The sequence below is a fragment of the Lagenorhynchus albirostris genome, chromosome 15, assembly GCF_949774975.1.
Source record: "Lagenorhynchus albirostris chromosome 15, mLagAlb1.1, whole genome shotgun sequence".
NCBI classification, from domain to species: Eukaryota; Metazoa; Chordata; class Mammalia; order Artiodactyla; family Delphinidae; genus Lagenorhynchus; species Lagenorhynchus albirostris.
This window is the reverse complement of record NC_083109.1, coordinates 83937046-83964125: the sequence shown is the minus strand read 5'-3', so window position 1 is coordinate 83964125 and position 27080 is coordinate 83937046. Positions and strand designations below refer to the sequence as shown.

Below are 27080 nucleotides of genomic sequence, written 5' to 3'. Positions count from 1 at the left end.
AGTTCTTAATACTGAGCCATCCTTGCACATCTGGAACAATCTCACTCGGTCATGGTTTCTATTTGCTGATATTTTATTTAAAGAATTTTAAACCTATATTCGTAAGTGAGATAAATCTGTAGATTTCTTTTTCAGGGTTACCTCTGAGAGGTTTTGGTATCAGCATTATGCTGGCTTTATACAAATATATGTAAAACATTCGTTTACTTTTCTATCCTCGGAAGTATTTCAAATGGCATAGAAAAATTTTATTCCCTAAAGGATTAAAAGAATTTGCTCATAAACTGTTGCAGAATGCTGCTTTCTGAGGAGTAGCTTTTTAGCTACTTTCTCAATTTTTGTGTGTAGTTATCTATGCAGTTCCCTATCTTTTCAGGATTCAAAATATGTTATGTATGTATAAAATCTCTTTTTGTCATATTACGTTATAGATACTTTTTCCCTACAAAGCAACATGTAGCCATGCATTCACTTACAGTGGGGTCGGTCCAGAGGGAGCATCTTGAACACTCCTGGCAAGGGGCTCCTGGGGAGCGAGGATGCTGGCAGAAGTGGTCATATCCATTGATAGATACTCGACAGAGGTAGCACATTTGGGCACCGCAGCGGCAAGACATGCGGTTGCAGCCTTCTGATTTGATGAGGCCGGTCCCACACTTATGGCATTTCCTAATGCGGGCTGCAGTCATCTTTTCTTCACTAAAAAAAAGAAAACAGGATTGGAGATAGCACGGAAGATAAAAAAGAAAGAAAAATATTATGGCCCTTAAAGTCTTCCTTTCTTTCCACAGATTAATGATTGCTTGGCTCTTTTGGTGACATTCGAAGGGTGAAAAGAGCCTATGTTTTGGGCTTCCCTGGTGGTGCAGTGGTTGGGAATCCGCCTGCCAATGCAGGGGACACGAATTTGAGCCCTGGTCTGGGAAGATCCCACATGCTGTGGAGTAGCTAGGCCCGTGTGCAACAACTGTGCCTGTACTCTACAGCCCGTGAGCCACAACTACTGAGCCTGCATGCTGCAACTACTGAAGCTTGTGCGCCTGCAGCCCATGCTCTGTAATGAGAAAGGCCACTGCAGTGAGAGGCCTACGCACTGCAATGCAGGGTGGCCCCCAATCGCCGCAACTAGAGAGAGCCCTCGCGCCGCAACTAGAGAGAGCCCTCGCGCAGCAACGAAGACCCAACTCAGTCAAACAAACAAACAAAAAAAAGGAGCCTATATTTTGGAGTCTCAGAACTGCTTCAGTTTTTCAGTTGTATGACCTTGGGTAAATTATTTAACTGCCTTGAGACCCAGTTTCCTCATTTTTAAATTGGGAGAACCGAACTTTCTCATAGTGTTTTACAAAATTAATTAATTAATTATTTTTAACATCTCATAGTGTTTTGAGGATTACAGATAAGATACAGGGTAGGGCTTCCCTGGTGGCGCAGTGGTTGAGAGTCCGCCTGCCGATGCAGGGGACACGGGTTCGTGCCCCGATCTGGGAAGATCCCACATGCCGCGGAGCGGCTGTGCCCGCGACCCATGGCCGCTGAGCCTGCACGTCCGGAGCCTGTTGCTCCGCAACGGGAGAGGCCACAACAGTGAGAGCCCCGTTTACCACAAAAAAAAAAAAAAAAAGATACAGGGTACCCTGGGGCAAGTGCCTGGCACCTAGTATTTAGAAAATGATAATTCTATTTGTTATAGGAGTCACTATAGGCTTAAAATGGAGAGAAAAAACTCAGTGTCTTCCTAAACAATGTTTTTTATATACACAAAGCTGGATAATGGAGAGCCAGTAAACCTTAGTTACATACACATCTTAGGTTTTTAAATACATACTTGACATAGGGCTGGGGTAGACACAGCTGGGGGCGATCCAATGCCACCTATGACTTCTTCCTGTTGGCAAAGCTCACTCCTATGACAAACTGGCATGTTGGAATACTACCTTCTCAGACTCCCTTGCAGCTAGGGGATGGGCACACATATGACTCAATCCTGGCCAATGGGAAGCTTGTAGGGAGGCAACGTGTTTCCAGAAGCACTTTTAACTGATATCTAGAGTCAAAATGACAGGTCTTGGCTTGTTTTCAAGAGCTGGCACTTCTGAATTAGTTACTTCTAATGGTGCTGTTCATAACTCTGAAATAACACTTGCCACCTTTGCCTATTATTGCTTATGTGTGTCTTCCTCTGCTGTGTTGAGTTCCTTAAAGTATAAGGCAGAGGCTATGATGCTTGTACCCAGCTGGCATGAAGAAGTATCATCTTGATGGGAAGGAGTCAAAAGGTATTCCTGCTGAGACCAAGAAGAGCATGAATAGCCTTGAAGGACTCATCCCATTGCTCGAGAACTTCTCTCCTCTCCGAGTACAAACACAGTGTGTAACCAGGTAATTGCTTCATTGTAAAGAATGTAATAATGTGGGGATGAGTTCTGATCTGCACTCTCCCTCCTAAAGCTGAGGGAATGCAGCCTTCTTCCTTCCACTGCTCCCAGTTTTTCTGCTAATTAGTAAGAGTAGCCAGATGAGCCTGTGGTCAGGCAAGTGTTTTTTTTTTTTCTTTTTTAAATATACATTTAGGACTTCCCTGGTGGCACAGTGGCTAAGAATCCGCCTGCCAACGCAGGGGACAAGGGTTTGAGCCCTGGTCTGGGAAGATCCCACATGCCACAGAGCAACTAAGCCTGTGCGCCACAACTACTGAGCCTGTGAGCCACAACTACTGAAGCCCGTGCGCCTAGAGCCCGTGCTCTGCAACGAGAAGCCACCGCAATGAGAAGCCCGTGCACCGCAATGAAGAGCAACCCCTGCTTGCCGCAACTAGAGAAAGCCCGCCCACAGCAATGAAAACCCAACACAGCCAACATAAATAAATAATAAAATAAAAGATATTAAAAAAATTATATATATAAAAAAAAACATTTATTTTTGGCTGCGTCGGGTCTTTGTTGCTGCACACGGGCTTTCTCCAGCTGCTGTGTGCAGGCTTCTCATTGCAGTGGCTTCTCTTGTTGTGGAGCATGGGCTCTAGGCATGTGGGCTTCAGTAGTTGTGGCATGTGGGCTCAGTAGTTGTGGCTCACAGGCTCTAGAGTGCAGGCTTAGTAGTTGTGGCGCACAGGTTTAGCTGCTCCATGGCATGTGGGATGTTCCCGAACCAGGGCTCGAACCCATATCCCCTGCATTGGCAGGCGGATTCTTAACCACTGCGACACCAGGGAAGTCCAGGCAAGTGGTTTTAATTACTGATATTTAGAAGACTGTTGTAGAATGCTCCTCAGAAGCCAGATCATGTGTGTTTAAAAATAGAAAAATACATTAGGAAATTGGCTGCTATTCATTTCATTTAGGTCTAAGCTTTGAACAGCCCAAAATGAAGGCAGGCAGAACTCTGGCCTGAAAAGAATTTAAACCCAGTTCAAGTTACAGAAGAACAAATGAGTTCTAAGTTTTGCTGAACAGGAAACAAGGTCAAGGAGACAAAGTTTTAAAAAAGTAAATTTATTATTGTCAACATTGTACACATGTTCATGATTTCAGTTAGCTCAGCAACTGTGAAGACAGTTCTCAATGTTCCATGTTAAGACTCACAAGGTTCTGGGACTTCCCTGGTGGTCCAGTGGGTGAGACTCCATGCTCCCAATGCAGGGGGCCCAGGTTCAATCCCTGGTCGGGGAACTAGATTCCCCCATGCATGCCACAACTAAGAGTTCGCATGCCACAACTAAGAGTCCTCATGCTGCAACTAAGAAGCCCACATGCCACAACTGAAGATCCTGTATGCCGCAACTAAACGTGCCACAACGAAGATCCCATGTGCCACAACTGAGACCTGGTGCAGCCAAAATAAATAAATATTCAAAATTATTATTATTTTAAAATAAAGTTCTTGTCTTTTATTTTTTATTATTTTATTTATTTATCCCCACCCCGACCCCGCCGCTTTTTCAGCTGCACCGGGTCTTAGTTGAGGCATATGGGATCTTTGTTGAGGCATGCGGGATCTTTCATGACGGCACGTGGTCTCTTCGTTGCAGTGCTCAGGCTCCTCTCTAGTTGTGGCGTGTGGGTTGCAGGGCATGTGGGCTCCAGAGCGCGTGGGCTCTGCAGTTTATGGCACGCGGGGTCTCTCATTGAGGCGTATGAGTTCAATAGTTGTGGCATGCAGGCTTAGTTGCCCTGCAGCATGTGGGATCTTAGTTCCCTGACCAGGGATTGAACTTGTGTCCCCTGCATTGGAAGGCTGATTCTTTACCCCTGGACCACCAGGGAAGTCCCCAAAATTACTATTAAAAAAACAAACAAGACTCACAAGGTTCTGATGAAAAAGTCTCCAATGAAAAGCTGTGACCAAAACACAATTACAATTTTCTATGGCACAAACTTTCTGTGTACACGCACCCTGGAGACTGAGGTGTGGCCTTAAGCCATTGCACTCTGCCTGGGGGCTGGCTCATGTCTTCCCTGGGCAGCTGCTTAGACTGTAGTGTGGGAGAGGAGTGGCTAAAGAGAACCAAGGTTATATAGTCCTTTCCAGGAAGAGGGTGCATTTGCTTGCTCTGTTCCACCAAGCTGTCAGTCGCCAATGTGAAATAATACTGGGTGTGGTGGGGGAGAAATGGATGGAGGAGGGGGCTTCCCAGGTGGCGTAGTGGTTGAGAGTCCGTCTGCCGATGCGGGGGACGCGGGTTTGTGCCCCGGTCCGGGAGGATCCCACGTGCCGCGGAGCATCTAGGCCCATGAGCCATGCCCGCTGAGCCTGCGCGTCCGGAGCGGGAGAGGCCACGGCAGTGAGAGGCCCGCGTGCCGCAAAAAAAAAAAGGATGGAGGAATATGAAAAACACATACAACTCAGCATGGTTATAATGTTCAAATAACTACTCAACACTGCAAGGATATCTATTCAAGTCCTTTGTTTTTGCAAAAGAACAGAACTAGATAGGGCCAGAATGGCCCTGTACCATAAAAGGACTGCTATTATGGGATGTGGTGACCACCTATCCAGTAATGTGAAAGTGCAAAATGGGACTGGGGAGAAATCATAGTTGAGTTTTTTGGGAGGAGGGTGATTTGGCAAGAAGATTCTAAACTAGGCAGGAAGCAAACAGCCCTACAGGATGTGATCATTCACAGGAAAGGAAGAGAAGCCTGGGCTGCAGCTGTGTGGACTGACCTTGTGTTCAAACAGGAAGGCTCACTGCCCTCCTCTACATAACCAATCAAGATCCTACGATTCCATGATTATTTGTTCTCACCACTATTTAATTATGTTGGAAACTCCTTTTGGGAGCTGTCCTTATTTCTTGTAGCATACACTATTCAAAATCGTAAATGGCTTTCCACTGTGCGCATGTGTATGCACTTTTTTGGTGATAATGTGCACATAAAATTTACCATTTTATCTATTTTAAAGTGTACAATTCAGGGACATTTAGTATATTCCCAATGTTGTGCACCCATCACCACTACCTAGTTCCAGAACATCTTCATCACCCCCAAAGGAAACTGTACCTACTAAGCACTCACTCTCCCCAATCCCATTTCCCCTGCAACTGCTCATCTGCTTTCTGTCTCTAACAGTTTTGTCTATTCTGTACACAGGCAAATATCCATAAGCCTATGAATACTTTATATAAATGGAATCATACAAGATGTGGCCTTTTGAAAGTGGTTTCTTTCACTTAGCATGTTTTGAAGGCTCATCCACAGTGTAGCCAAACATCTTCATTCCCTTTCCACGGCTGAATAATATTCCACTCTATGGATATACTACACTCTGTTTACCATTCATCAGTTGGTGGACATTTGGGTTGTTTCCTCCATTTGGCTATTGCAAACAGTGCTTCTAACGAACATTCTTGTACAAGTTTTGCTGGAATACCTGCCCCATCTTATACCACTTATTATGCTGTATCTTATGATTTAGCAATAAACTGCTTATGATTCCCTGTGTGTACCCTGTGCCTACAAAAAGTGATACCAGATTTCTGTGAGCATCTTTGAGAGTGGCACCACCATCAAGGGGTGCTGATTCTCAATAAATCTCCTTTTACTTCTCTGTCTGGACTGTATAGAGGAATGGGTCTTGGAGAACACTGCATTACTATAAGCCTAATCAGGTGCTGACTCTAATTGCAGCTGCTGTTCCAGATGTCATTTCTTACCAGAGCAAATAAACATAACCTCTGGCAACTGGTATGCAGCCAATGATCTGGAAAATGCTTTTATTTTCTGACCAATAAGCCAAGAACACCAGAAGCAGTTGGCAAGGACCTTGATCATCTGTCAACCAACAGACAATCCACTGGACCACTATTCTAATGACATGCAAATAGAACCCAGTTAACAGGAAGTAGCAGGTACTTTACGATACATTAATATGGTGTATTGTATGCCAGAAGGTGGGAGATAGATCTCTTGAAAATACAGAGATCTCTAATCTCTATGAATCTCTGGTGGCCTGGAGGTCATGTGCATATATATCAGGCTATTCCTTCCAAAGCTACCCACACATTGCTGTTATGTTGTATCCCCTACCACAAAGAAAGAAGTCAGACATTTGGGAGGCCTTTCTGGATTTTGGAATTAACATATATCACATCTGGATACATGGTTCTGATCCATTTACTGCTGATACAAAAGGCCAGGTTTAAGTAGGGTCTAAACCAAGAGAAGCCTTCCAGCTGCTATTGGACCCAGTGGTGTTCCAAGTGTCTACGGCAGACCAACATGCTGAACAGAGCTCGTAGCAGGAACTGACAGGAGAGTCAGAAAGGGGGCTGTGCTTCAAAAAGTAACCAACTCTGGGAATTCCCTGGTGGTCCAAAGGTTAGGACGTGGCACTTTCACTGTGGAGGCGGGTTCGATCCCTGGTTGGGGAACTAAGATCCTGAAATCTGTACAGTGTGGCCAAAAACAAAAAAAAAGTAACCAAGTCTTCTCCTTCTGAGAAACATCTCTGGGTCTGTGACCGAGTCTTGGAGTAGTCTAAATGCCTGATCAAGAACCAGTTTATAGGGTTTCCCTGGTGGCGCAGTGGTTGAGAGTCTGCCTGCCGATGCAGGGGACACGGGTTCGTGCCCCGGTCTGGGAAGATCCCACATGCCGCGGAGCGGCTGGGCCGTGAGCCATGGCCGTTGAGCCTGCGCGTCCAGAGCCTGTGCTCCGCAACGGGAGAGGCCACAACAGTGAGAGGCCCACATACTGCAAAAAAAAAGAAAGAAAGAAAGAAAAAAAGAACCAGTTTATAGAGCTGGGCAATACTCCATTACCAACTGCAAGTAGAGTACATATGACCAGGCTTGAGCAGGCCCTGAATACAAGAAGTTGTCTGTTTATGTGCTTTGTCACATTTATAAATCAGGGCTTCCTGCTTAAAAAAGAAAACAACAACAACAAAGAGCTAATACTTATTATATATATAGACTTATCACGTGGCAAGAACCATTCTGGGTATTTTAATCTTCATAACAACCCTACAAGTAGATATGATTATGCTCTATACTTTACAGATAAGGAAATTTAGGCACAGAAAGATTTAAAAATTTGCCTAAGGTTCTTAACTACAGCTATCCAGGGTGAGCACTCAATAAATCTGTACTGACTTCATGAATAAGACATCCTTCTTCAAGGCAAAACAAAGGCTCAAACAGCAACAACAGAAATCATCCGTTCCTCCCAACTCAAACTAGATATGACATGTCCACAATAATAAGAACTGATTTGGGGGGAGCTGGCTCCTAAACCGGCTGAAAGACAATTCCAAATGAGAAGTTTAAAGTGTTTTAGGCAATAGCACAACTGCTAGAATACTGCCAGACAAGATGATGACTTTGAAAAAAGAACATTTTTTGACATGTTCATCACTCAAGGCCATGCCACTGGTCAGGGTGGTGGTCACTCTAAAATATAAAGGCTGGCTCACAGGGATAAGCCTGGATGTGACAAAGCAGTACCAGATTCTTCTAGTTGGCGTGGTATTTGTGATTACTATGTATGTGGCTGAATTAGTTTTCTTTTGTTTACTGTAACCTTAATCACATCTGCAAAGCCCTTTGCCATGTGAGATGAAAAACAAAACAAAACAAACCACAGGTTCTGGGGATTAGGGCATGGGTTATCTTTGGAGGCCATTTTCTCTTCTCTAACATAGTCTGCCCTCTGGCTTCCAAAGACTGATATCCATCCCACATGCAAACTACAGTGACCTCATCTCAAGGACCCCAAAGATCTCATCCAGTATAACATCAACTCAAATTTCATCATCTAAATTAGGTATAGATGAGACTCTGGGTATGATCCACTATGGGACACACTTCCTCTCCATTTGTGGGCCTGGGAAACTAAAGAAACAAATTATCTGCTCCTAAAATACAATGATGGGACAGGCCTAGGACAGCATTTATAGATATTCTGGTTCAAAGGGGGAGAAAATGGAAGGAAAAAAGGAGCCACCATTCCTAATAAATTTAGAAATCCAGCTGGGCAAACTCCTTTATATTTCAGCTCTGAGCACAATCCTCTGTGGCTCACAGCTCTGTTCATGGCTTGAAGAGGAATAATCCTTCCTTTTTCAAGAAAGGTAGCATATGTTTGCAGCTGAGTAGTTTTTAATCAGCCTGTTTGCTGCTTATAGAATTTTGGGGGTCTGACAGACATCTTTCATTTTGTACTGTCTCTTTCAGTCCAACCTGGCAGTGTTTCTACTGATATAAAATTCTCAAGAACCTTGTGGGTCTCCCATGTATGTCACAGGGATTCATTCCATTAAGACATGAAGCTCAGGGGCTTCCCTGGTGGCACAGTGGTTAAGAATCCGCCTGCCAATGCAGGCGACACAGGTTCGATCCCTGGTCCGGGAAGATCCCACATGCTGTGGCGCAACTAAGCCCATGCTCCACAACTACTGAGCCCGCACTCTAGAGCCTACAAGCCACAACTACCGAGGCCCGCGTGTCTAGAGCCCATGCTCCACAACAAGAGAAGCCAATGCAGTAAGAAGCCCACGCACTGCAACGAAGAGTAGCCCCTGCTCCCTGCAACTAGAGAAAGCCCGTGCACAGCAACGAAGACCCAACACAGCCAATAATAAATAAATAAATAAATTTATTAAAAAAAAAAAAGACATGAAGCTCATTCACAGATATTTCCTTGATAATCCCATCTCTACTTTTGGCTTCTGCTTAGATGGCTGAGGGATAATGCCCGAGTTTCCTAGAGGCTCCCTGGTTACACCGAGGGGATCTGTGAGTCACTCTCTCAGGCTCTTCAAAGAGCCTTTGTGTAACTGAACACTCTGACATTCTCAAGGCAGCCTTGGTTTTTTTCTCTAGAGCATGCTTTTCCTGACAGTCAATCTCTTAATTTTAGGGTCTTTTATCATCTGGAGAGTATGAGATTTTCAGAAACAATCAAGCCTGTTCCTTAAAAAAAAAAAATTATTTATTTATTTATTTATTTATTTATTTATTATTTTTGGCTGTGTTGGGTCTTCGTTGCTGTGTGCAGGCCTTCTCTAGTTGCGGCGAGCAGGGGATACTCTTTGTTGCAATGCGCGGGCTTCCCATTGTGGTGGCTTCTCTTGTTGCAGAGCAGAGGCTCCAGGCATGCGGGCTTCAGTAGCTGTGGCACGCGGGCTCAACAGTTGTGGCTCGTGGGCTCTAGAGTGCAGGCTCAGTAGTTGTGGTGCATGGGCTTAGTTGCTCCATGGCATGTGGGATCTTTCTGGACCAGGGCTCGAACCCTTGCTCCTTGCACCAGCAGGTGGATTCTTGACCACTGCGCCACCAGAGAAGTCCTGCCTGTTCCTTTTTGTTAACAGCTCTCCTCTCAGTCTGTCTCTTTCCACTTGCATTTTCTACTCTTCAATACTGTGCTTGGGGGACTTCCCTGGTGGTCCAGTGGGTAAGACTCTGTGCTCCCAATGCAGGGGGCCTGGGTTCAATGCCTGGTTGGGGAACTAGATCCCCCATGCATGCCTCAACTAAGAGTCCGCATGCCGCAAATAAAGATCCTACATGCCAAAACTAAGACCCAGCAGAGCCAAAAAAAAAAAAAGTACTGTGCTTGGAAACTTCAGTTAAATGTCGTTTCACCATTTACAAGTTCTACTTTCTTCATAATTGCTGGACACAAGTCAGCTAAGCTTTCTGCCATTATATAACAAGGATTCCCTTTCCTCCAGTTTTTAATAACATGTTCTCCATTTCCTTCTGAGTCCTCACCAGCACTGCCTTTCGTGTCCATATTTCTACTAACAGTCTGTTCATGGTGATTTAAGTGTTCTCTAAGGTAATTTAGGCTTTGCCCATAATGGTCCTCACTTACTTCTGAGCCCTCAATGGTGGTTTCTAATGTCTGTATTTCTACTAATGGTCTGTTCAAGGCAATCTATGTATTTTTCTATCATGCTTCTCAAAATTCTTCCAGTTTCTACCCATTGCCCAATTCCAAACCCATTTCTACATTTTAAGGTATCTGTTACAGCAGCATTCCACTTCTGGTTCCAAAATTTATTTTCTATTGCTGCTATAACAAATTACCACAAACTTATTAGCTAAATGTAACACAAATTTATTATTTTATAGTTTTACAGGTCAGAAGTCCAGCATGGATCTCATCAGACTAAAATCAAGGTGCTGGTGGGCTCTGTTACCTACTGGAGGTTCTAGGAGACAATCTGTTTGCTGCTCATCTGGAATGTCAGAGGATTCAGTTCTTTGAGGTTGTAGGACTTGAAGTCCCCATTTTCTTGGCAGCTATAAACAGAAGGTTATTCTCTGCTTCTGGAAGCTCTCATGTTCCTTGGCTCATGGCCTTCTTCCTCTACCTTCACAGAGAGCAACAGGAGGTAAAATTCTTCTTGTGTCTCTCTGACTCTTTGTCCATCATTCCATCTTTGTCTGATCAGGGAAAAGCTCACTCTGCTTTTAAGAAGTCATGTGATTAGACTGGATTTACCTGGATAATTCACGATAATCTTCCCTATTTCAAGTTCCATAACCTGAATCACATTTGGAAAGTCCCTACTGCCATGTAAGGAAATATATCCAAAGATTTATAGGTTCCAGAGATTAGGACATGGGACATCTTTGGGGAACATTATTCTGCCAATTACTACCTGTGTGACCATGTTTACTTGGGCTCTCTGTGTGTCAGTTGTGTCATCTGTAAAATGAGGATAATAGTACCTATCTGTGGTGGAGACCTGGAGACTGTTAACTGCCCCAAATAGCCATTTCCCACTTTATTTTCTTGGTCACAAAACCCACTCCTTACCCTTCAAATTTAAGCTGGAGAAAAATTCGGCCAGCTAGAAACTATATATGGTATCTGCCTTGGAGCCAAGTTGTGGCCATATGACTCAGTTTAGACCAACAGGGTATGAGCAGAAATAATATATATAATTTCTGCTTCACTTAAAACTTAGAAGCTGCCTGCCTGGCAACTTGTCTCTGTCTCTCTCCTTTTCTACGGGCTGGAGTGCAAATGTGGCTGCAACCTAGTCACAATTATGCAGATAAGAACACCACCTTAGTGAAGCAATGAGATCAAGAAACCTAGGTCTTTGAATGACCTCATGGGACAGATCTGCCCCACCTGCCAGGTAGGGCTGGACTATCATATGAGAGAGAAATAGACTTCTGTATTATATAAATCAATGTATTTAATAGCTGTAAAGTGCCCAGACACATAAGGAGTGCTATACAGTGATGTTCTTCTTACTGACTGCATTATTTTGAATTCTGGAGGTTGTAATTCTACTTAATGTCTCAGGCCACCAGTCTCCTACAGAAAACAGATAAGCAACAGTAGTGCAATGTGACTTAATTAAAATGTGTAATAAGGGACTCCCCTGGTGGTGCAGTGGATGAGAATCCGCCTGCCAATGCAGGGGACACATGCTCAATCCCTGGCCCAGGAGGATACTACATGCCACGGAGCAACTATGCCCGTGCGCCACAACTACTGAGCCTGTGCTCTCGAGCCCATGAACCACAACTACTGAAGCCCACAAGCCACAACTACTGAAGCCCGCGCGCCTAGAGCCTGTGCTCGGTAACAGAAGCCACTGCAATGAGAAGCCTGTGTACCGCAACGAAGAGTAGCCCCTGCTCGCTGCAACTAGAGAAAAGCCTGCGCACAGCAATGAAGACTCAACGCGGCCAAAAATAAGTTAATTAAAATGTGTAATAACACATTTTATTTTATTAGTAAAGAGAAGAGGAACCGAAAGTTATTGAATTCATATGTGCCAGGCATTTACTATGTTACATTTGACCGAGAAATAGTTCTAAGAGGCTGCAGAGATGAGGAAACAGAGGCTCAGGGGTTAGGTCCCTTCCTTGAGATCATTCTGGCCTGGGGTAGCTTCAGAGCTTATTTTTCCCACAATATTCACTGCCCCCTCTGCCCAAAAGGCAGGTTAATGGGGGAGTTGCAAATCAGTCAATAAGCCCCCCTGAATCATGTTACTCACATAGATGTTCGGTACTTGATGTCATCTTTTTCAGCCAGTTCTTCACAAGTGAGACCGTTGTGCTCTTTCCAGAGTCCCTGACACTTCCTACAGGTTTCCTGGGGATAAAGGAGAGACACAAAGACAGCTCTTGGTGAGCAGACCCCATATACGTCTCTGTTGAACAATCGGGAATGCGAAACAAGCTTCACTTGGCTTGATTCTTTCAGAGGATCTCTCTCCTTTTCAGCAGGGATATTTCTAAAGACATCTCAATAGAAGATGTAAGAATCATTATAAGAAAGCATGGGGAAATTTTTCTCTCCTTGGATCAAAAGAAAGTGTCGCTCCCATCACCCAAGGTTTATAAGGTTTCTAAAATGCCAGGAGTCACCTGAAAAAACTACAGAAGATAAATTTATGTGATCTTGGTTTTTTAAAGATAAAATACTGTGAGCTGCTTGAGGTCTGGTGCTGACCAGCGTTCCATTGTTGGTCTGGCATAGACCACTTGTGTTGAATTGAAGTGAAGAACAGTCTACATTAGGATCACTAGGGGTCCTTAAGGGAGACATTCCCTCAGTCATCCCTCACTCATAAACATGGATATCATCCTCCATAGCTTAACTTCATTTATAAACATAAATTCAAAATAATTACTAATTTTTATTCTAGGACTCTTCACAGTTTATAAAATATTTTCACATGTGCCAGAAACCATCTCACATCAGTAACAGGAATTTAAAGAAACATTAATGCAATTTAATTTCCATAAATAGAAACCACAACCCTAATAAGTACAATGAAGGAAGAAATGGTGGTGTCAGCTTTGTTTGGCCTGGGGCGACAGTGAAGGCTTGAGGACGTGGAGCCTGAGATCAGAAAGACGAGTCAAAGAAAGCAGAAAGAGAATAGCATTCCAGACAGAGGAACAGTAAGAGAAAGACTCTGGTAGATGAAACTGGCCGAGTTTGGTTCCTGTAGCTGGACTGCAGGCAGTGAAAACAGGCCTCGTGCGGCCCGCTGGAGCCCGTCCATGTGAGGTTTTGTAGGATGTGATTATCAGTTTGACCTTTATCCTAAGAGTGGTAGGGAAGCATCGAAAGGTGTCAAGCATGGAAGTAACATGAGCAGGTTTGTGATTTTAAAAGATGATTCTGAGTGGAGAACAGAGCACAGGGAGAAAAGAGTGGAAGTGTAAGACACTAGGAAGCTATTAAAGTCATTCAGGAGAGAGACTATGGAGGCCCTGGTCAGGTAGGTGAGGACATGAAGGAAAGTTGACTGATTTAAGAGAAATTTAGGAAGTAAAACTGGCTGGCTTGGTGACGGCCTGGCTCTGGGAATGAGGAGAGGGAGGTATCACCCTGATGCCTTGGTTTCTGGTTTGTGCAACCCAAGATAATAGTGACATGGATGGAGCTTGGGAACAGTGGAAAAGGCCTGGCTTGGGAGGAGGGAGGGCAGGTGTTAAGATCCCAAGTTTGATCTTGGCAGTAATGACACAGGGGGACCTGTGGGACACCCAGTGGAGATGTCAGGCAGGGAGCTGGGGGTACATGTTTAGCATCTGGAAGTACCTGGGGTAGAGCTCGCCAGGAGATGTGCTAGATTATATCTTCACATCAATTCTAGAAACATCTCCTACCTCTGTATTCTCCACTTCCTACTGAACTTTCTGTAATATATACTGCTAAGATGACTCTAACAAGGTGCAGAGTAGTATACATAGTAAAGATGCTACCACTTCTACATCAAAAAACGTGCTGGTGGTAGAATATAGTGATATATAAAATCAACCTGAAAGGATACCCAAGTAATTGGTAGTACTAATTGTCCCGAGTGGCTGGAAAGTGGGGTGAGACTTCTTACTGTAAGCTCTTTGTATCTTTTGTATCTTGTACTACACCTAATTAAAATATAAAATTTTAAAAGAGAAAGAGAAATAAAATGGACTGCTTGAGGAACTGAGAACCTGAATAACTCTCATAAAAAGGCTTCAATCAATGGCATGGGGTGGGGTGGGGTTAGAGATGAGCTGATCAGAGATTCTCTATTAAATGCTGTTGCTTCCAAGGGATATGCTGCTCTCTGGTCCACTACCTACATCTCTGTCAGTAAAGAGAAGCTAAATCAGTACTGACTTCATTACTACACACCCAAACGTAAAGCAGCGTAAAACCCATTTTAAAAAAAAAACCCATTTTTAAAAGACCTTGTGTGTGACTATTCTGGGAAACTGGAGGATAAACAACAGCTGGAGAATAAATGAGCTAGTATCTATATCCTAACCTTCAAAACAATGCTAACCTAGCCACCCACCAGGAATAACATCTTGGAAACAATGCATGGCATTTAGAGAGTGCTTTCCAGCATTCCTGGTGATCCAGTTATTAATTCATGGGACCTTCTTCATAAGGGAAGAACCCATTTTCTAGGTGAGGCACAGGTCCATGACAGCAAGATGACCTGGCCAAGCTGAGTCAGCTGTGAGTGGTCACCACGAAGCCACTGCTTACTTCCAATGTCACAGCGGCTCTCCTGTAGGTCCATGTGTGGTTTTTCAGGCATGTACTTCTCATTGAAGGGCTGAGGGGTCCCAGAGAATAAAAATGAAATGTCTTTTGAAGAGACTAGCTAGTTAGACATTGAAACCCACAATTAAAAGAAGGCAAGCAAATAGCAGGCTGGGTGAATTTTACATTTGGACCTTTCTGTGTGTTGTTTCTTTACAACGTACCCTCTCTTCTAAACACACCGTATACGTCACTAAGCTGTAATTCTCTCCTCTCAAGTACAGCTAGGCTTTGTTCCTAAATGCAACAAATGCTTAAACAATATTAGGCAGAAGAAATGTTCTTCAATGTTTCTAACGTGAAGATAATCAATTCTTCAAAGTAAGGTTAATGAAAGTCCCAAGGACCATTTTGGAAGGTGGAGTACAACGCTGACAAGTAACTTCAAAACATGAAGGACATGCATATCCTGGCTGTCAAATCTAATTGGAGAGGCTTCCCATCACCTGTGTGCATTTTCAGATCAGGAGGAAACAGATGAATTCATCATCGGCCCAAATACAACAGAGAAGGCAGCTCCTTCCTTCTTGATGAGGAAGGCATGCACACACTGGTTAACTCAGCAGCTACCAGTCCATGTTCCTCATGACATCAGAGAGATTTCTGGTTAAGTTCTACGTTGCCCTTTAGTGCGCAAGATGCATCAAGGTGTTTCGACTATTCATTAAGGTCTTAACTCTGTACTCTAAAGAAAGTACTCGACAGCTTCTCTTCATCCATTTTCTGCTGCTTAAATAATGTTTACTGGGTAAGGCAGAAGATCAAGTTTGGTTTCAGATGACCCTGTCACGGAGCTGACATTTCTTCAAAGAAACAGCTTCCTAAAAGACTAGCAGACAGTGTCCAGGTCATCATCTACGCATAGCAGGGCTTCCTGCTGCTGGCAAAGAACCCGAGAGATGAGACCAAGGGTCCAAGTCACCAGACTCTGCACTTCTTGCTCGCCATCCCTCCAGGCCTGCTCTGAAGTTTCTTGGTTCCCTGTGCATCCTGCATCTTTCCTGCTTGACTTCCAGCCTTGTCTCAGAAGCGGAACACAGTAGAAACTGCTCACTTATTTCTGAATGGTTCCTCCAGTGAAACTTCCAGACTCACTATCCAGGGGAGAGAAGTCTGCTGGCCTAAGATATGGGGTATGAGGCTGTGGCCAATTCATATCAAATCTCTGAAATTCCAGCTCTCTGCTTTGCCATCTCAGGTACTCAAAGACTAGTGGGGCCGTAAATCCTCACACCTCTTAAGTAAAAGATGAGGCCCGGGCACCTGACCATTCACAAGTGCTTAGCATAATCCAGAAGCCACAGGGCTATGGGCATTCAGGCCACATGTGTCTTCCAGCTGTCAAAGTCACTGGTTCTCCCCACCTCAAGACCCAAATGACATACGGATGCTAGCCAAAGCCAGAAAGAGTTCGATTTTAAGACAGGAAAACAGACAATGAGATGGATGCTGGAACCCTTGGGAATCAATAAAGCTTGGCAAAGTCAAAGCTCAGGCAGAATCAGTGGGCTTTCCTTCCTTTCACTAAGGGAATTTGAGGATTTCTATTTTCTCTACGGCAAGGATGGCAAGGATGCCAAGGAAGTCAGATATGTGAGCAAACCAAGTAGAGCACAGTGGAGGTTAAGTATAATAGTGTACACATGTACGTGCGCATGCGCACACACGAGCACACAAGAGACAGCAAAGGGGGTGGGGCTAAGTCAGACAAGGATTCTTTGAGGAGTTGGTGTCTTCATGGGACTGAATAAAACCAGTATCGTGAGGACTTCCCTGGTGATCCAGTGGTAGAGAATCCGCCTTACAATGCAGGGGATGCAGGTTCGATCCCTGGTCAGCAAACTGAGATCCCAGATGCTGCGGGGCAACTAAGCCTGTGCGACACAACTACTGAGCTTGTGCGCCTCAACTAGAGAGAAGCCTGCACGCCGCAAAGAAGGTCCCTCGTGCTGCAACAAAGACCCGATGCAGCCAAAACAAACAAAAATTAAAATACAACAGTATCATGAGTGATGAGAACATCCAGGCAACCAATAAAGTACTCCTCACATCTGGACTGCCATCTCTTAGGGAAGTGCCTTTCCCAGCTACAACAGCCATTAAAGTACGTAAAATGTAGAACCAGGGAATTCTCTGGAGGTCCAGTGGTCAGGACTCTGTGCTTTCACTGCTGAGGGCGTGGGTTTAATCCCTGGTCCGGGAACTAAGTTCCCACAAGTCACACGGCATGGACAAGAAAAGAAGTAGAACCAGACTCTCAATCAAACATTTCAACAATGAAACATATTCAAAGTGTTAATATTTTAATGAACACAAAAGGTTTTCACATTATTAAATAGAATTGTTTTGTTTTGGGCTTCCCTGGTGGCGCAGTGGTTGGGAGTCCGCCTGCCGATGCAGGGGACACGGGTTCGTGCCCTGGTCCGGGAGGATCCCACATGCCGTGGAGCGGCTAAGCCCATGAGCCATGGCCGCTGAGCTTGCGCGTCCGGAGCCTGTGCTCCACAACGGGAGAGGCCACAACAGTAAGAGGCCCGTGTACCGCAAAAAAAAAAAATTGTTTTTTAAATAAAATTATTTAAAAAAGTATTTATTTCATCCTACCCTTTACAATTTTCTGTATTTATGTATATTTTGCAATGTATGTTACAACGGTAGTACACACACATAATTTATAAATAAACAAATACATACTTTGGGGGAATTCTGCTGTACACATTTTTTTCCAATACAGAGAGCAATCGCAAAGTTGTGCCATCTACTACCCTAGCTATCAGAAAGTCATGGAAGGGATCCAGACGTGGCAGCAACCTGCTTGGGCTTGTGTTTCCAAATGCACTGATGGACTGAAGAGGCTGAGACTAGAGGCAAGAGGACAGTTAGGCAGCAACTGAAGAGTCTATGGGACTGGGTTGGGGAAAACATGGACTTGGATCAAGTGATGAAGGAGGAGGAGCAGATCTGAGTGAGGGTGGGAGGCAGAGGTGAGAACAGAAGTTTAATTTTAAACGAGCTTATTTATTCACTCTCAATATTTGCTGAATTTTTATCATTGGTTGAGGGCTGTATGAGATGCTGGGGATACAGCATTAAGAAAGTTAGACTCAGTGTCTAACTTCTTGCAGCTTATGTTCTGCTGAAGAAAACAGACATTAGACAAACTGGATATACAGCTACATCTGTGACAGGAACATTCAGAGGAAAAGCACTGGGTGCTGTAGAAGAGCGGAGTTAAATTAGCCCAGCGATCAGGAAAGGCTTTGTGAGGATGTGATGTTGAATCTGAGCCCTGAGGGATGAGCAGAGTTAGCCAGATACGGGGGAAGGGTGTTCCAGGCAGAGGGGAGAGGATGTGTGAAGGCTTTGGCACAGGTGAGGGCCTGTCTCATTCAAGGAGCACAGAGGGAGTTGGTATTGGCTGGAGCCCAAGGGGGAGAGCTGAGAGTAGACAGTGGTGAATCCTGGTGCAGCCGCTGAGGCTGGAGGGAGGTGTTTGGAAAGCCAGGCTAAATAGGTGGGAAGTGCAATGATCTAATTCACATTTTCAAAAGATCACTCTGGCGGCTGATGGCTTGCTAGGTTGTAGGACCTTGCAGTGACCCCCTCACTGAACTAGGGTCTGGTAAATAACTTTTAGGGGAACAAGCCCTAGAGTCTGGATTCAGTTCTTGGGCAGACTTCCTCCACAGCCCTCCACAAATAAGGCCACAACCTCCCTCCTGAACCAAGCTGTGCCAATGCTGAGCCTGGCAGAGGTGAGGCTGACCTGTAACCAGCAAACGGCAACATACCTATCTTTTCTTGTTAGGAATAAGAGGACCACTTTTCCTACAAGATTTCAGAAAGGGACTTCATTATTATTTTTAAAAGGAGATTGTTTTTTTCAGTTTTGGCTCTTTAGATGAGTTTCTCATTGAAATGTCATCTATATGGTATGGAACATCTTTAACAAGAGTCTTGAACTCAGACATCTCACCCGAGACCCTGGTTCAAGCTTTCAGACCTATACACCTTTTGGTACAGGCTGTTTACACACATATTTCACTTAGTCTTCACAGCAATTCTACAAGGGAAGTACTGGCCATTATCCACCCCCCCCTTTTTTTTAAGTAAATGAGAAAGGAAGGCTCAGAGAGGCAAATTAACTTGTTTAAGGTCACAGAGCTATAGACTCAAGTCTGCTCAAATCCATTTACACTCCCCACTCTATTCTCACTGATTCCAGCACGGTGTCTGTGAGCAAGAACAGGTCATTGTTTACTGGAAGCCCTGAGGTTACAATGGGCATCTTGTGTAAGGAGACCACAGACGAAAGGTCAGTGAGGTCACGTAGAACCAAGCGTCAGGGTAGCAAAGGTGTGGACACCGAGCTGCAGCTGTGCAGGATGCCTGCTTCCCTGCGTTTCCTGGAGAGCTGGGAATGACCCATTAAGAGGCAGGATGGACTAGGATTAAACACGAGGACACCTTTTATTAATGATAATGATAGGAACCTGCTAATCACAAAGTAATCCTGGACTGGACACACGTGAGGAAGTAGCTGTTCCTGTCGCTTTCAGCCAGTTGCATGTCTGGCGGGGCACTGACAGAAGTGTGTTTTTAGATTCCCATTAGATGTACAAACGTGAGTATTCCACACCAGAACCAAATATCAGTTACCTGGTCCTTCCCTCAACCAGCCCCTGGAACTTTACTTGTAAATACTGGCCGCTCACTTCCCCAAAGGTGGCCAGGATTAGAATACATGAAGACTTGCTAGTGAGAATGCTTGAGATGATTTACCATCACCAACCCTGTGATTCAGTGCAGACAATTTCTCCACTGAAAGGAGTAAGGACACCTTCACTTTCCCTCCCTCGCCCCCTTCAACAAATACCTCCTGAGCGCTGCCACGAGGACCAGGCACTGTTCTGAGCAAACGATCACTGAACAAATGAAGTCCCTGCCCTCCCCGAGTCTACATTCTGGGAGTGCTGGAGTGGGTGGATCGCCAAACAGATAAACGTCTAGTCTGTAGGAAGACAAGGAGCACCCAGGGGAACTAAAGCAAGGTGAGGGGCAAAGAGGTGTGAAGGACAGCCCTGCGCAGAGGTGGCGTGTCAGCTCAAACCTGAAGGGTATCTGGTAGAGGAGTGGGAGCAGGATGGAGGATGGTCAAGTGAGCCAGGAGAGAAGAAGGAGAGAAGCTCAGAGAAACAGCCGTTCCAGGTCTCACGTCCGTCCTGAGCCAGCACCCAAGGCCAGCACTGTTGGCCTCCTGCCAGTGCCACACGCTCAACACCCTCAACCTTGCAAAGCTCTGCCTAGGTGTCCTTTCTCTGCTGGCAACAACTACTCATCAGCTCTCATTTCAAGTACCGGGGGCTCTGGAAAACCCAAATGACACGGGCAAAAGTTGGCACTCTTTCTCTGGACTCTTGGAGCCCTTGGCTCCAACTCTATCACAGTAGCACTTTTAATAGTGTCTTGTAATTATCTGGTTACATCACATCTCCAAGGAGCCAAGCACTCCTTGCAGGCACAGACTATGCCCTGCTGATCACTACAGACAGGCTTGGAATGGAGGGTTCAATTCATCTGTTCAAAAAATGTTATCTTTTGAGTGCCTGTTATGTGCCACAGGGGGATACACTAGTGAGTAAGCCAGCAAAATTCCTGACTGAAAGGAGCTTACAATGTTCTACACTGTGTCTCAGCTATCTTTGGGTTTCTAGAGCCTTACACTAGGTCTGAGACAAGCAAGGGGCTGAAGGTATGAAAAATTACAGAGAGATGAAGGCTGGCAAGACAAAGCACATTCCTCTCCATACAGAGTTACACATACAACCCCACCTCTACTCCTGGGACGTATGCATTTTACGTGGGAAAAAGGCATATGAAACCTCTTAGTAAACTGAACCCCTTCCCAAAAGAACATTAGTTCCTCCCTATCATATCTTTTTCTTTATAGTTATACAAAATATAATGATGATTTTATGAGAAAATCAAGCTATATGTAAGACAATTTCAAGTTAATTCTTTAGAGTTTATGCCTTAAGGATACGGGCTACGCCTTTTCCACTGTGGTTCCTTTCTTTGCTCCCTAATCACCTTCCCCAACCTAATGCATAAAACTTACAGATCAGTTATTACCAAGAAGCTAATGGCCAAATGCCTGCAGATGGTGCTTGAGAAAGCACTGCATATATTTCAAATAAGACATTCTTTGTTGATTTTCTCCTATAGCTCCAATATGTGGAAACTGATCTCTCTTCATTTCCAATGAAAGGAGCTTCACCAACTATACTGCTTGTGCGAGCCTCTACTTTAGAGAGATTAAGACTCAAAAATCACGGTCAAGACTTCCCTGGTGGTGCAGTGGTTAAGAATCCGCCTGCCAATGCAGGGGACATGGGCTCGAGCCCTGGTCCGGGAAGATCCCCCATGCGGCGGAGCAACTAAGCCCATGCGCCACAATTACTGAGCCCGCACTCTAGAGCCCACGAGCCACAACTGCTGAGCCCACGTGCCACAACTACTGAAGCCTGCGCACCTGGAGCCCGTGCTCCACAACAAGAGAAGTCACCACAGTGAGAAGCCCACACACCACAACGAAGAGTAGCCCCCGCTCGCTGCAACTAGAGAAAGCCTGTGCAGCAACGAAGACCCAACACGGCCAAAAATAAATAAATAAATTTATAAATTAAAAAAAATCACAGTCAGCCTGGCTCTTTCCTTCTCCCACCCAGGGGCTCTGGAAGGTCAGTTACCACCTGAGGTCAGGTCACAGGTTCCTCCTGCCCACCCCTCACCCCAACAAGACCAGTCCACTCTGCCTGGGCCCACTTTTCTTTTTTTCTTAATCACTATTTTTTTAAATTTAATTTTCTTTATTTTTAACACAGCAGGTTCTTATTAGTCAATCCCTTTTATACATATTAGTGTATATATGTCAATCCCAATCTCCCAATTCATCACACCCCGACCCCCACCACTTTCCCCCCATGGTGTCCATATGTTTGTTCTCTACATCTGTGTCTCAGTTTCTGCCCTGCAAACTGCTTCATCTGTACCATTTTTCTAGGTTCCACGTATATGTGTTAATATACGATATTTGTTTTTCTCTTTCTGACTTACTTCACTCTGTATGACAGTCTCTAGGTCCATCCACATCTCTACAAATGACCCAATTTCGTTCCTTTTTATTGCTGAGTAATATTCCATTGTATATATGTACCACATCTTCTTTATCCATTCGTCTGTCGATGGGCATTTAGGTTGCTTCCATGACCTGGCTATTGTAAATAGTGCTGCAATGAACACTGGGGTGCATGTGTCTTTTTGAATTATGGTTTTCTCTGGGTATATGATGCCTGGGCCCACTTTTCTTAAAGGACAAACAAAATTTGAACATTAATTCTTTAAATGATGTCTTGTAATTATTGGATTACATCATGCCTCTACAAGAAGCCAAGCTCTCCTTGCAGGGGGTTTCTCTCTTTCCTCAAAGTAAATAATCACTCTGAGGCAGAAGAACCTTTTGATTTCTGAATGTAGAAATTCAAATCTGGGTGTGACCCAGCAACAGCTCTGGGCAACATTACTGTGGAATGGGCTTCTTTGGGGAAGATCCCATACTGTTCTTATTTTTTGATGGTCACACACACAAACTATGGAGATTTAAAAAAATGTGTGCACTGGATGCGCACCCCACCATTTCTATGCACAGAAGCAGATTTTGAAAAAAGAAATCTCCAAATCTTACTCCTACAGATTAGAAAGAAGTCAAGCACTCCCTTCCTTTGGATCCACCAGGATTAGGTGACAAATCAGAATAGGTGGTTTATAAATTTGGTTTCTGTGCTAATGCTGCCCTCTAGGGATAGAAAGCTATAAAGGTACGGAGACTTAAAGAGATTTACGCTGCCTGGTAAAAGGGTAATGCTTGAGAAATACTGACTGGGAAAAGCCCATTACATCAGGGCCACAGCTGCCTGCTCTTTACTATACTATAGGGACCAGGACTTCTACGATAAAAAGTGGGAGGTGAATGTTTCCTGAAATAAATGTAAGTTCAAATACTGATAACGTTCTCTAGAATGTCCACTTAACAGAACCAATGGGACAATATAAGCAACACCCGGGGCAATGCCAGGAGGTGGACATTAATATAATCTGATTACTGCTCTGGGCATTGGGGAATAAAATGGACAAATACAAATCCCCTATCTTCAGAGAATTTACTGGGGATGGAGGGAAGGTCACACCATATGTCAAATAAGTAAAATACACAGTGAGATAAGATTATAGGTGCTTAGGAGAAAAACACAGGGAGGAAGAATGTTAGCATTGGGTTGCAGAAAGGGAAATTATTCATAATTTTAAAGTGGGTGGTTGGGGAAGGCCTCTCTGAGAAGGTGTATTTAAGCAAAGACTTAGGAAAGCAAGTAAGCTTTGTGATGTCTGGGGGAAAGAATTCCAGGCCATGGAAACAGCAAGAAGGGAGGTGGAAAGGCCAGTAAGCTGTAAGGAGGGCAGGGTGTCTGGGGCCTGGGAGGTAATGATAAGGACTTTGGCCTGTACCCAGAGTAAACAGGTTAAAGAGGATTCCCTCTACAAGGACTTGAGTGAGTTAAGTCCCAAAGAACCCCCATCTGCTGGCTCCCCTTTCCTGGTGAGTTCTCAGGTCTCTGAGCCACACCTCCACCTGGACCCTGGGCCTCTCCTCCCTTGTGCTGCGCTCACAGCCTTGAAAGGGCGGGAGGGCAGAGGTTGTGACTAAGCCCTGTCCAAAGGGGTTTGCTCATGGCGGACGCTCAACACAGTGCAAGTCTGTGGAACCAGCTACTTACAGCTATGATTTTTAAACTATGGACTACAAACCACTGGTGGGTTATGAAATCATTTCAATGGATTATGATAAAAAAAAAAACTAGAACGGAAAAGAAGATACTAGAGTGCATCCACATGTCAGGCATTTGTTTTTTTGTAAAACTATTGTTTTCGTTATACATATATGTGTTTATGCATGTGTTGGTTCTATGGTAAAATATATTCCTACTATAGGTCACAGTTAAAACAGTCTGAAAACCATCAACTTAGGATTCATTCATTTATTCAAGAACCAAAAAGTTTCTCTAAAGGATCAGAGAGGCTCTTTCTTCCAGGGACCAGCTGTGAGAAATTGAAAAATGGACCCATCTCCAGTTTACCCTAGAGGTAATGCTTTTAGTGAGGAACAATGCATGAGAATCAGGTAGAACAACAGTCTTCAGGAGGGCTCAGGAGCAAAGCAATGTATTATGAAGTGGCGGATCTAATAAAAGGTCACTTCGACTGTCAAAAATAAACATTGTTAGAACTTGGACAGAAACAAGCCCAGTGCTCACTCCAAGGGCTACTCCTGGGGGACTTCCCTGGTGGCGCAGTGGTTGAGAGTCCGCCTGCCAATGCAGGGGGCAAAGGTTTGAGCCCTGGTCCAGGAAGATCCCACCTGCCGTGGAGCAACTAAGCCCGTGCGCCACAACTACTGAAGCCTGTGCGCCTAGAGCCCGTGCTCCGCAACGAGAAGCCATTGCAATGAGAAGCCTGTGCAGTGCAATGAAGAGTAGCCCCCGCTAGCTGCAACTATAGAAAGCCCATGCGCAACAACGAAGACCCAACACAGCCAAAAATAAATAAATAAATTTAAAAAAAAAAAAAAAGGGCAACTCCTGGGCTTCCTGGAGCTTCTGGGAATCCTGGCCCGGAAGGAAGAGCCAGCAAAGCCAGCTCTTCCCTGCTCTCACTCCACTGTCAACATGCCCTGGAAGGGAGGCTCCAGATTTCAGGAAAACCAAAAGATGTGCCTCCCACAATACGCTTCGAGACCTCCTCTATATTTCATGGTGTTAGCTAGCTGGGCAGGGGTGCTGAGGGGCAGACAGACAATAAAGGCCACTTGGAGAGAGGTGACCCTCTGCCTCAGTGTTAAACCAGGAAATGCTACGTATTTCTTGCGGGAGACAGACAAGTGGCAGAAGGGCTCAGGGAGCAAGTCTACAAATCAAACAGGAGAGGCATGGCCAAGGACAAGAGTGCTACAGCCTAATGAACAGCCTCACAACCTGAGAAACAGAAGGATATTACCTGAGCTACCTGAGGTTAGAAAAAGAAGAAATGAAGGATTTGTCAGCCTGACTCCACATGCTCTAAAGAAGACGTAACTGCACCAGCCAGCTCAAGTATCTCTGGCCTTGTCACAGCTACCATCCTGCAGCCGTGACAAACAGCCATGAGATGACTGGACCTGTCCCCTGCCTTGCGCTCCCTCTTAGATGTGCCTTTGGGGACAGACAGCATGTGCTGGAAGGCCAACCTAAGTGTCTATGTGGCAGTTACATCTGGGACTCTAGCTGCATTCTGTTTTCTCTTTTAATCTTGTGCGGATTTGGCTTGGGTCAGTGTAAAATTCAGCTTCTGGATCAGTAGTGTCAGACAAAACCCTTGACCCTGGCACTCACTTTCTGTGTGCACAAAAATCCCTGGGGTTGCTAATAGAAGATGCAGATTCTAACGCTGTGGTGCTGGGCGGGCCCAGGAACCTGCACATAGAGCAGCTTCTTGGGACACTGCTACAGCTGGCTTACAGATTATGCTTTGAGAAACCTTGCCCAGATCCCCGCACTGCCTCCTTACGAGGTCTGGCCTTGATGGCTTTCCTCTAGGACAGTCATGACTACTCTTCAAGGGTAAATAAATGGTAATTAATGTCCCTCACCTAATAGGCTGCCCAGTGTCCTGGGCATTCCTGAGTAGACAGCATGCACACTTTTGTTGTTTTTTTCTTCTTTGACAAAGTTAGAAAAAAAGGTCTTTTGAACATACTGTTCACTTGTATTTTAGCCTGGTGTGATGATGCACTGTAAGCCAGAAAAGTAGAGAAACCAGGCCCCGCCACACAGGCCTGTGAGAAGGAGTGGAGACCACCTTAGTTAGCAGCCCTCCCCAGTGGCAGGTCCGGCAACAGGCTGGGAGATTTATGCAGCTGGGGTTCCAATAGGCTGCCCAGGTAGAGGAGGAGCCATGAGGTCTGAGCACAGGAGGAAGGAGGAAGCAGAGACCTCAATCACAGGTAGTTCAGTGGAAGTGCTGATTCTAAGGTGGAGTGCAGTTTCAGGGGGCATTCTGTACAGCTGGCAGTGGTACTAGCACCCAGGGTCAGGACTTAGGGTTCAAAATACCCCTTGGTGGACGTTGGATAGGACAGCTCACAGAGGTCTCTGACCTAGGCTTTCCACCTTATGAGCAAAGGTTTCCAAAGAGGGAGACCCGGTAGGCCACTCACGGTGGTCTGTTTCCGCAGGAGGCAGCCTGGCTGCTCCCTGAGCCTGTACCTCCACCTCCTTCCCGCCCCCACAGATGGTTTATGCCCTACCAGAAGAGCCCAAGAGGTGAATATAGTTATAATAAAATGAGAAAACATCCCCAAAGAGGTCTGGACTAACAGTTGTGCTGCACAGGTCAGTAAGGCTCTCTGGGACAGGGAAGGCGTAGAAACTTCCTCAAATGTTAAAGCTAATAGAAGAAAATGTAGGCAAATATCTGTGTGTTCTTTGGTTAGGAAAGGATTTCTTAAACAATTCCCCAAAGCACCCACTACAAAGGTGAAGCAACTGAACTGAGTAGCTTTATCCTAAGGAGGACACCATAGACCAGGGTTAACAGATGTGTGACTGACTAGAAGATATCTGGAGCACTTAAAACTGAAACAAGATTAATGTCTAGAATGAACAGGGAACTGGCAAAAATTGGGAAGTAAAAAAAAAAAAAAGAAATATGATAGAAAAATGGGTTAAAGATATGAGAGGGGAGATGTGCAACTTTAAAAGTTACCAAAGACAAATGGCCAACAGACACATGAAAAGATGCTCAACATTGCCAATTATTAGAGAAATGCAGATCAAAACTACTATGAGGTACCACCTCACACCAGTCAGAATGACCATCATCAAAAAGTCTATAAATAAACTTTGGAGAGGGTGTAGAGAAAAGGAAACCCTCCTACACTGTTGGTGGGATGGTAAATTGGTGCAG

The 27080-nt window shown here is 44.8% G+C and overlaps 1 protein-coding gene across 6 annotated transcripts in view; it reads right to left on the bottom strand.

The window, feature by feature from the left end:
- RNF216 (ring finger protein 216) overlaps positions 1 to 27080 on the bottom strand; it is a 172043-nt gene that overhangs the window by 19259 nt on the left and 125704 nt on the right. For all 6 annotated transcript variants that reach the window (XM_060124573.1, XM_060124572.1, XM_060124575.1 and 3 more), the window contains 2 exons: positions 12472 to 12569; positions 477 to 699 (listed from right to left, as the gene is read on the bottom strand). In XM_060124573.1, the coding sequence (XP_059980556.1) occupies positions 477 to 699; positions 12472 to 12569 (321 nt within the window). The remainder of the gene's footprint in view (positions 1 to 476; positions 700 to 12471; positions 12570 to 27080) is intronic.